At 36.2% G+C, this 11,532-nt stretch overlaps 1 protein-coding gene across 1 annotated transcript; it reads left to right on the top strand.

Annotated features, from left to right (window-relative positions):
* Positions 1-9,151: 9,151 nt before the first annotated feature.
* On the top strand, positions 9,152-11,327 carry LOC119083998 (maltase A1-like). Its single transcript, XM_037193810.1, has 4 exons — positions 9,152-9,565; positions 9,638-9,853; positions 9,910-10,994; positions 11,064-11,327. Exons 1-4 carry the CDS (start codon positions 9,200-9,202, stop codon positions 11,206-11,208), a joined length of 1,812 nt encoding a protein of 603 aa, XP_037049705.1. The 5' UTR covers positions 9,152-9,199; the 3' UTR covers positions 11,209-11,327.
* The last annotated feature ends 205 nt before the right edge of the window (positions 11,328-11,532 follow it).

Raw genomic sequence — 11,532 nt, 5'->3', positions numbered from 1 at the left:
CTTCTGAACATTTTTTTAATTCATTTTGATGTTCTAGGAAATTGTTTATTATTGGAAAAAGAAACGGAAACGACATTCTGCTGAAAGTTTTGCACACATTTTTTTGACGTGAACTGGGCTACAGAACAGTCTATAGAGTGTTATGATTAGAGAGAAGGAAATTATAATCAGACCATTTATTTTAACTTGCCTTGAGGATCTGTCAAAATGTATATGTAAAAATTCAATGACAAGTACCCCAAGGAAAGTTTTAATTAAATGGTCTTCCGTATTCTCGCTCTGATCATAACAGTCTAGAGAGTTATGATTGGAGCGAGACGACCGAATATCTGTTAATTATAACTTGCCTTGAGGTACTTGTCATTGAATTTGCTTCTCTTTCAACATCTTACGATGAGAGCGATAGAACCGAAGACCAGTTTATTATAACTTGCCTTGTGGTACTTGTCAAAATATTTCTTTCTCTTTCATCATAACACTCTATATGGAGGTTGAACTGTCATCGCCTCTGTGTGACGAACAACTCTTCATTTTTTCACTGTCAAAAATTGGTTTCTATGAGAACTCGATTGATGTTACGTCATTTGTGGATGCCGATTTACTGTATTGGTCTCATATACACGTAGCTGATACTACTGATCCTGAGATTATCATCTCTGTACGGGTTGCTTTTATTGCAGGACACGTAGAAACCACGGCAGAGTAAAAGTAAACCTGGCAGGAGCGGTTCATTATTGAAACGTCAAATGAGGGACCTAATACACTGTATGAAAATGAACTCAAATGAACACTGACATAAGTTGAAAAATTTAATTCGCGAAAAACATAGGGCTACTAGATTATTCAGGTCCCTAGTCAAACAAGCGCTACTGCCTGGGTTACTTTTACTCTGCCGTGGTAGAAACACATCGTCTTCATTTTGAGTTGAATTTTGTTGGATAGATGGATTTAAATGAGGAACAACTTAAAAAAAAAAGAGTTCATTTGTTTCTGAGTTGTTTCATATGCAAATTATGGTTATTATTGAGCATTTGAACACTCGACGACAACAAATAAATAAATATATTCCAGACGAGTCAAATGTTTGCTACTGATTCATGTTAATGATTTTTGTTCCGTTTGAAAGCGTGAGTAAAATAAACCAGGCAGTAGCGGTTCACTTTTGGAAAGTCAAAAAAGGGACCCAATACTTGGTATGAAAATGAACTCCAATGAACATTGACATAAATCGAATTAATTTTATTTGCAAAGCATAAGGCTATTCGATAGTTCAGGTCCTGTCCTGAGTCAAATCAAAGGACACTACCGTGACAATTGGCAAACAACCACAACATAATCATTGTAGTTAGTTCTGAACTCAACTAATTTGCCGCTTGGAAGAGTTGACAGGCAGCTGAACTAGAGACATTTTGGAAACATATTTCATAAAATCCAGCTCGAAAACTCGAAAATTATTCTAATTAGTTAAATATTCATTGACAACCTTTTTCGAACTTTTTCTTTCGCTTTTACACAATTACGTAATTTATTTTACTCACTACTCACCCTGGAAATAAGTTTTATTGCAGTGGCGTGTATATATCGACATTAAACACTGTTTTTCGGAGTATTATACCAAACATTATTTCTCTCAATTATTCCATTGATATGACGTCATTATTATTTATCTAGGTAAATATATCCTAAGGTAACTGATTGAAAGTTGACCTAATTTGACAAATCTCAACTTTGAACTTGAATTTCTCAGCAATTTTGGAACTATGTTACATGGAACCACTTTTATTTTAAAGATTTATCTTTTGTTTACGTAATTAATGTAAATTTTATTAATTATTGCCAATTTCGTCTAACAAAGTTAATGAATTAATAAAAATGCAGAGTTGACCTATATGAATCGTGAGTGGTCCTATTTCACATTTAAACACATTGAATCGTGAGTTGTCCTATCTATACAAAAGTCATAGGACATATCACGATTTATTGAATGTTGAGTTGACCGATAATTTTTTCTCCATACAAATTTACACGGACAACTTAAGATCACCTTTCCACTAGGTCAACTTTCAATCAGTTACCTTATATTAATATGACGATAAGTTGATCGTTTGCGCCAATACAATAAAACATTATGAAGTACCAGTGCATATACCACGAACGAATACTCTTCTGTATATTACACGTACACTCGTTACACTCGTGTTTGTGTAATATACAGAAGAGTATTAATTCTCGGTATATTCACCGGTACCTTAATGTACTATTAACGCTTACGTCAATGAGGTATTGACTCATTTCATTTCCAAGGTGCAGTGAGTAAAATTTATTAAACAGATAAATTTAAAGTATCGCCAATTTGTTTTATAGATGACAAAAACGTAGATCTTTCTTAACAAAATTCTTTTGAAAATTATCAAAAATTCACTCATCTGGCTAAAAAGCCTTAATAACATTTTCAAAAAGAAAATTTACAGAAAGTACTTTTATATTCAAATGTCAACGTCCAAATCATGAATCCAATTTATTTATTCGTTTGTCGCTTTATTGAGAGTGTGCAGATCACCGTTGAATTTTCGAAGATGCAAGATATGCTGCATCGATTGTATCACACAATTTGGATGACGTCGTGTCCACTATAATCGCCAATGAAAGTGTGAAATAGTATATTTCAACATACCCCAATACACACAAGATGTGTGTGCACGCGCGGGCGAAGCCCAAGCGAAAACACACATCGAGTGTGTATTGGGGTATTTTGAAAGTTATTTTTCTGTAATAGTGAGAGTGTGTTGGTGTATTCCTTCCCAACCGTTACTTTCCTTCTCGACTCGACCGTTTACTTTACCTACCAACCGATTCATATCATAGCTCACCAATACACTCTCACGTATACAGAAAAAGCCATAAAACGGTTTACGGTTTAAAATTTGTGTAGATTGATATTGATTTGACTGTAGAAGTAATATATTTTGAGGAATTATTGAGCTTAGACTTTTGCCTTTTATTTCACAGCCGGTAAGCATAATATCATATTTTCAAATCTTTTACTTCATTTTTTTGAAAATGTTTTTGACAGAGCTTATCGTTTATTCTTGCAGGCGATAACAGATGATTGCCGTTCCTGAAATGTCGGTAAAACACTTTATAAAAAATTGAAAATGAAATGTAGCTCCGCCAAATGTACGAAGAGAGATATATTTACCATAAAAAAGTCCCTGTTAAATAGAGCTCTTCATAAAAACGGGCGCGAAGTTGTTCACCACAACTAATTAATAATTTAAATTTTACATTCAAGTCACAGCAATATAAAGAATGTATTTTCATAAATAAATTATGACTAGAGAAACTAAAGAATTGGACAACGAAACAATTAATTTTTGATATAACAAAGTGTTGAATTGATGAAAAATTGTTTTATCTAACTATGCGTAGTGCCTCGATTAATTATTAACATGTTTAAGATATAAAAATGTCTGCACCAGCCAGCCAAAAGTTAGTAGTGTCGGACATTCGAATGTAAAATATCTGAGTTTCAATCGAACCGCTCTGGAAATTGTATGAATTGTATGTTACAACCAGCCAGTATGTACACCATTGACGTCCATAAAACAATCGATCGCATGATGTCGATCCTGTACTTTTTCGGAGTATGGCAACGCGAAAATCGTAACCATTTCGTTGCTACGTGCTTCCGAGTGTGGTATCTGGTATCGTACGGATATGTCGTCATCGCAATAGCTCTCGGATCATTTACCACGGACAACGAAAATGAAGTGGTGTTCCTGGCCGTGTTGGCCATAGTGGCTGTCGTTATCGAAATTCGGCTGTACAGTTTTCTGTGGAAAAAGGACGACATTATTGGATTTATTCGTGAAATGGGAACGCATTCCATTAGGGATGGTGAGGAATTTCAGCAGGTCAATGAAAGGATCAATAATTTCATCAAGTTTGTCACCTCCTTCGAGATAATGATCTTTTGTTCAGTAGTCACTATGTCCTCTATTACGCTGCCATTTTTTACGGCCGAGAATCGATTGCCTTTGAGCTACTTTTTCCCGTTTGACTGGCATGAAAATATTTTCCTTTATATGATCGCATACGTGTTTGTCACCTACGGGTTAATGTCGACCTGTCTGTGCACCATTTTTAATTCAATCATTTGGTATTTGATGATGTCTTGTGGAGTAAAGTATTTAACATTGGGCAGTGAATTTCGACACATAAGAGTTGATAGTGACACGGACGTATTAACAGTGACTGACGATGGAAATCAGGACCAGTTTCTATTGGAACTCATTGGCTTGATTAAGAAACATAAGAAGCTGCAAGAGTAAGTAGCCACCTTCGAAGGCCCTAGTTCATATGAATTATATGAAGTTGAAATTACCGTTACGTAATCCCTATGGACGGCCTTCGACAACATTTTCCTTAGAGTCCATAAATTACGTAATGATTGAGTGGATGGGTCGTCTTCATACAAAAAAAAACTAATTTCTTACGGGAGAAGAGATTCAAAACCTTGATTTCTGCGTTATGTAAGTTATGATCGAACACTCAATGAACTTATTTTCAACAGAACCACCGACCACTTCAAATCGTTCTTTTCGACCATATTTTTCATCCAAATCTTAACGAGTGGCCTTGCCATTTGCGGATCTGTTTACGCTCTGGCATTTGTAAGTGCATTGCACATTGTGTGCCCCCACCTCCAGTTATCAAATCCACATTGATTTCGATTCCAGAGCTCACTGATGGCCAATCCAATCCAGTATGCAGTTTACATTGCATCAATGTTGTACAGTTTCTTCGACATATTCATGATCACGTACTTTGGAAACGAAATCAAATTTGCCAGCAGCAAATTACTGTATTGCGTCTTCGAATGCAACTGGATAGCGCAGTCGAGAGCGAGCAAATCGTGTATGCTTGTCGTGCACGAGGTATTGAAGCAACCGCAAGTTTTGGTTATTGGAAAATTATATGCCTTGGATCTGGAAGTGTTTTCCAACGTAAGGAAGTTTTGTTGTCATTCGTTTGTTTATTCTTTCGATGTTCCAGGATCCAAGGGTGTTACAGTTTCTGTTTTTCATTTTTTTTTTCAGATTTTGAATTTTGCCTACAGTCAGTTTAATATTTTGAAAAATGTTCAATTTTAACTTTGGAAAAGGTAATACTTCTGCGAACTGGTGTGCCATGCATGGTATGCTTCCGAGCGTGTAACGCTAAGCGTCACATAAATATAAAGAAATTAGTGGAAATTAGAATGCAACAAATTGTGTTGGTCGGTCAAGAAATAAATTCTTACAGTCACGCATCAATTCGTTTCGATATTTCAGCCAAGGGAATCGGGACCAGTACGAGTACAAATGTTTAACGTAGCAGTATATACTTACTAATAAAATGCATTAATATGCAGCTGAGCAGGACATCATTCCCTTGTCCCTTCTATCTTGTACGTAGTATAGCTCAATAAACAATAGTACTACTCAACTACAACGAAAAATGTACTGCTATACTGTACAAATTCGGGCAAGTACAATTGTTAACACAGCTGTACAATGTACATCTTAGATGCACTTAGTGTGGTCAGTAATACTGACTCAGTATGTATGTACATATATGTGGAACCAACGCACTGTCAGTGCTTTGGTGGAACGTAATATTCAGCTGTCAGCTTGTAAAAATATTCTGCACACTTAACATCCTCAATTTTTTTGTCCGTGTTCGGTCTAATTTGGTTACATAAATCTATTACTTCACAGGTGCCAAGCTCTTTTGAAACTTTTTACAGTCGATTTAGACTTGAATTTGATTCAGCTGTTTTTCAGAAGCAATTATGCATCTTTACGGGTAATCTGGCACATGATACTAAAACAACTCACTTTTTATAAACATTAAAATTTTCTAATTTTGATTTTGGACCAAGATGCACTAAACATTTTCTTATATTAAATTTGGACCAAAATGCTTTAAATTTTTGTCATTAATAATTGCACAAAGTGCGAATAGTCAAATAAAGACTAATAGCACTTTGTGCGAATAGTTAGTCAAATAAAGACTATTCGCACAATGTGCCGTTAGTCTTTATTTGACTATCCGCACAAAGTGCGATTAGTCTTTATTTCACTATTCACACTTTTCGAGTAAACTGAAAAGCTTCAAATGATGCAGTTAATGAAGCATTGACATAAATCATTAAAATGTAACCGTTGATGCTTCGTTTTGACATAATCACCATATTCTACAAACATTTTGTAGATTGAGAATCACTCTCTTCTTCAAATACTTTGTGAAAGGTAGCATGATTCTCTTCTTTGTAAGCACTTTGTAGATGGAAGCAACACTCTATTCTACAAACACTTTGTAAAAAGAAGCGGCACTCTCTTCTACAAACACTTTTAAAAAGAAAGCAAAACTTTCTTCTACAAACACTTTGTAAAAGGAACCAACACTCTCTTCTACAAACACTTTGTAAAAGGAAGCAATCACTCTCATCTACAAACACTTTCTAATAGGAAGCAGCGCTCTACTCTACAAACACTTTGTAAAAGGAAGCAACACTCACTTCAACAAACACTTTGTAAAAGGAAGCAGCACTATACTTTACAAACACTTTGTAAAAGGAACCAACACTCACTTCAACAAACACTTTGTAAAAGGAAGCAGCACTATACTCTACAAACACTTTGTAAAAGCAAGCAACACTCACTTCAACAAACACTTTGTAAAAGGAAGCAGCACTATCTTCTACAAACAATTCGTAAAAGGAAGCAACACTCTTTTCTAAAAACACTTTGTAAAAGGAAGCAACACTATCTTCTACAAACAATTCGTAAAAGGAAGCAACACTCTCTCCTACAAACACTTTGTAAAAGGAAGCAGCACTCTACTCTACAAACACTTTGTGAGAGGAAGCAGCACTTTCTTCTACAAACACCTTGTAAAAATAAGCAATCACTCTCACAAACAATTTTTAGAAAAGGAAGTATTACTGTCTTCTTCACAGTGCTTGTAGAAGGTAGTGATACTTCCGTTTACAAAATGTTTGTAGAAGATGACGATGCTATCTTTTACAATATGTCAAAACGTAATACGAAACATTACCAGTTAAATTTTCATGTTTTAATTATAAATAAGATAATAAAAAACTTTTCAGTCTACACACTCTGTGCGAATAGCGAAATAAGGACTAATGGCACTTTGTGCGAATAGTCAAATAAAGACTGTTCGCACAAAGTGCCATTAGTCTTTATTTGACTATTCGCACAAAGTGCGAGTAGGGATGGGAGACGTTCAAAATTATCGATAAATCGATCGAAAGAAATTATCGATAAATCGATCGAAAGAAATTATCGATAAATCGATCGAAAGAAATTATCGATAATTGATCAATCAAATCATTATCGATAATTATCAAAATATCGATTTTTTGATATTAATCGGAAAATTAATGATGATTTAACAACATATCGAAATATATCGGGTTTTTATCAGAAAATATCGATGTATCGATATATCGATATTTTGATAATATATCAAAATCCCAATTATTATCGATTATCGATATTTTTTTGATTAATTTCCGAAAAAAAATTTATCGATTATCAAAATCATTATCGCCCATCCCTAGTGCGATTAGTTTTTATTTCACTATTCGCACAAAGTGCGATTAGTCAAATAAAGACTAATCGCACTTTGTGCGAATAGCCTTTTCGTTAATAATTTTGGACGAGAATACATTGAGAATTTTCTCATACTTATTTTATACCTCGAACAATTTTAACCAGTGGGATTATAGGCAAATTTTTGTCTCGTCAAAATAAAAATGACCAAACCAGGACGTAAAATCTACTATTTCACCATTAAAGCAACGGAATAACGCTGATTATTAATTGCTGGCAAATGAGTATTGAGTAAACAATTAAAGATATTCATTCCCATCAGGACTCATAGGTCCAACAGCATCTACCTGATATACACTGTGATGAATATCAGCCCAAAACATGAAAGAATGAATATTATAAAACAGATGTGTTCGTTAGTCAACTGGAAATTGGAGTTCAACACCGGTGTATATTAGGTAATTTTCATCACGCTATGATTGAATTAGTTTCAAATTTTACAAAATCCTACACAGACCCCTAACACAGATACAAACCCAAGTAGATAATAGAAACATCGCAAAAATTGTTGAAGGAAAACTATAATTGTCATGCTCGTTATCACTTCTTTGGCCTCGAACACTTGAAATAGGAAAAATTGAAAGAATTTACTGAGTCCGGTGAACACTTGAAAAATTTTCCGAGGCGATTATTACTTTGTCAACCAAACAATGACCAAAAGTTTCTATTCCACTCAATTAAATTTTAGTCAAGGCTACCCGTTCAACAAGATTCATAATCTCATTTCGAATTTATCAAGTCATGTCATCTGGAAATCGGTTTGTTTGTTCAACAATTGAATTCATTTTTAATTGCTCAGTTTTATGCAATTAGAATGCACTGCACAGCATGCCGGTAGATACAGACCGGAACAGATCGTGGAATTGGTAGTTATGTCGACGAAAATGTGAATGTGAACTAACTCAGAATAAATTAACGATTAGTGTGTAATCTTGCACCCTATGGTCCTATGAACATTTGAATTTTTTTAAATTAGTTTTAGCCTTTCACACATAGTTGTCTGTATTCAATTTAACGGATGGGATGTCTCATGGCTGTGTGTTTACATACTAGCCTGCCACCAAAATGATCCGGGTTCGATTCCCGTGTCAGACAACGATGTATATTGACACTGAATGACTCGTATGACACAATTAAAATACGATGAAATTGAGTTCATATATGTCTAGCCTACATTCAGGCGAGATATAAATTTACAGCTAATTTTCCTCTGAGAGTATTTTTGCATACTTTGAGGCGTATTTAATAAGCTACGTCAAACCGGTGGTCCAGACTGCACTTTTGTTATTGACCGTAAATGGTCTTTTAGTCTTATCCAGTCTTTTAGTTCTTATCTAACTGTTTGCAACCGAACAATAAAATCTTCTAAACTTTCAAAATTGTCGTAAGAGTCCCATCGCTTGATAGGGTAGAGAATGAAAGATGCTTATCGGATGTAAGCATCGTGTGAACACCATATTACGAACAATTGTTATAGTTGCAATTCGAAGTGGAACGTTGATAACACTCTCCTCTGGAAAATGGCATCGACAAGAACTCTGTTGCAGATCGCTGCAATAATTTACTTGGTGCACTTAGCGCTAGCAAAGGAATGGTGGGAGGGAGCTAATTTCTATCAGATTTATCCGAAAAGTTTTAAAGATTCGAACGGAGATGGCTACGGTGATTTGCAAGGAATTCGTTCGAAAATTCCGTACTTAAAGGACATTGGAATGGATGGTGTGTGGTTGTCGCCGATTTTTACGTCTCCACAAAAAGATGGTGGTTACGACATATCCAATTATACGGAAATCGATCCTATTTTTGGTAACTTGAATGATTTTGACGAGTTGTTGCAGACGTGCAAATCCAACGGTGTGCATTTAATACTTGACTTCGTTCCCAATGTAAATTAATTCCCAGTTAGCCACTAGTGGTCTAGTGGAGAAGCCAATCGGTAAATTTTGCTTTCCTTACAGCACACATCCGATGAGAGTATTTGGTTCGAGAAGTCAGCAGCACGCGACCCATACTATGAGAACTTTTACGTATGGGATAAAGGCATTGTCAATCCTGATGATCCGCAAGGAAGACGTCTTCCGCCGAACAATTGGATTAGTGTTTTTCGCTTTAGTGCATGGGAATGGAACGATCAACGCGGCGAATATTATTTACATCAATTTGTGGCCGGACAGGTAACTTTTCAGTAAAAATATAAAATGTTAAGAAAAAAGTTCTTATCGTGTCCCAGCCGGATCTCAACTACCGTGAACCGAATGTAGTAAAAGAAATGAAGGAAGTTCTTCGATTTTGGCTTAGACGTGGTGTATCCGGTTTTCGCATAGACACCATTCCAAACCTGTTCGAATACCAGAGCCCAGATGGGACATATCCTTCGGAACCTTTAAGTGGAAATTGCGACGATCCCGAGAGTTTTTGTTACTTAGATCACATTTACACAGCAAATCAACCCGAAACAATGGACATGGCATATCAGTGGCATGCTGTTCTTGAAGAATTTCGAGCAGACGAACCCAAAATTTTGATGACCGAAGCTTACACAACTCTGGATATTATCGTTGAATATTACGGCAATGCGACGCACAATGGTTCGCAGGTTCCTTTTAATTTTGAAGTTCTTACTAAGCTCAATACACAGAGTACGGCCAAGCAGTTGAAAATAATTTCGGAAAATTACTTGAATCACATTCCAAGCGGCAGAGGATTCTATCCGAACTGGGTGCTGGGAAACCATGACAATCATCGATTAGCCTCTAGACTTGGTACCACTCGTGCCGATTTGTATAACATTTTCTTACAAACAATGCCGGGCAATGCAGTTACCTACCAAGGCGAAGAGCTTTGCATGCCGAATGTGGTCGTTTCATGGGAGGCCACCCAGGATCCACAGGCGTGTAATACAAACAGCACCGTATACCATCAGTATTCCCGTGATCCAGCAAGAACACCATTTCCATGGGATAGCAGTGCCAATGCAGGATTTACCACTGGCATGCCATGGATTCCTGCTGGTGACGAGTACCCGAACTATAATGTTGATAAACAACTGAGGGACGAGAAGAGTCACCTGAAGATATTTAAGGCATTGACTCAATTGCACAAATCGCCGGCGTTTAGTGACGGCCTTTACGAGAGCGTCAATGGCATAAACGATAACATTTACTCATACATTCGCAGCCATGGCGACGATACGTATCTGGTAGCCCTAAATTTCGGTAAGACGGAACAGCGAGGTGACTTTGCGAGTGGCTATCGAGCATTGGGTAGTACCGGCGAAATCGTTGTGGCTACGCTAGGAAGTAGCTTGGAAGAGAAGTGAGTTTGTTGACGCGTGTGCATCGTATCAGTAAAACATAAGACAATAATGAACAAAAATGTTTTCAGGCAACAGGTTCAACTAAACGACCTGCGAATACCAGCCGATAATGGAGTGGTAGTCAAAGTTGTTCGGAGTGGAGCTGTTCTGTTCTTCGGAGTTCACGTCTGGGCACTAATTTTGTTTGCCTTTTTGTCGTTATACATTGTGTAGAGTAAATGTTATGTGAAGTTCTCCGTCAAATCAAGAAATCATGTGACCCATTTGGTTTTACTATTTGTCCTCACAAAAATATTTTTGTTATCTAAATAAACTGAATAAGGAATTTGAAATTGGTGGACTACTATGCAATGGGCCTCTCAATAGAACAAACTGACAATTTAAAATGAAAAATCATATATTTGAATGTGTGTGTGAGAGCTCCGTGTACACTGGACTCCTAATGTCAAAAGTAAAGGGACTCATAATGTCAAAAGCAAAGCAAAGTTGACATTTTCGTGTTAGTTGTGTGTGATATAATTTTTCAATGAATTTCGG

The sequence above is a fragment of the Bradysia coprophila genome, unplaced genomic scaffold, assembly GCF_014529535.1.
Source record: "Bradysia coprophila strain Holo2 unplaced genomic scaffold, BU_Bcop_v1 contig_732, whole genome shotgun sequence".
NCBI lineage: Eukaryota > Metazoa > Arthropoda > Insecta > Diptera > Sciaridae > Bradysia > Bradysia coprophila.
The sequence above is the reverse complement of the archived record's forward strand: the minus strand, read 5'-3'. Positions and strand labels throughout refer to the sequence as shown.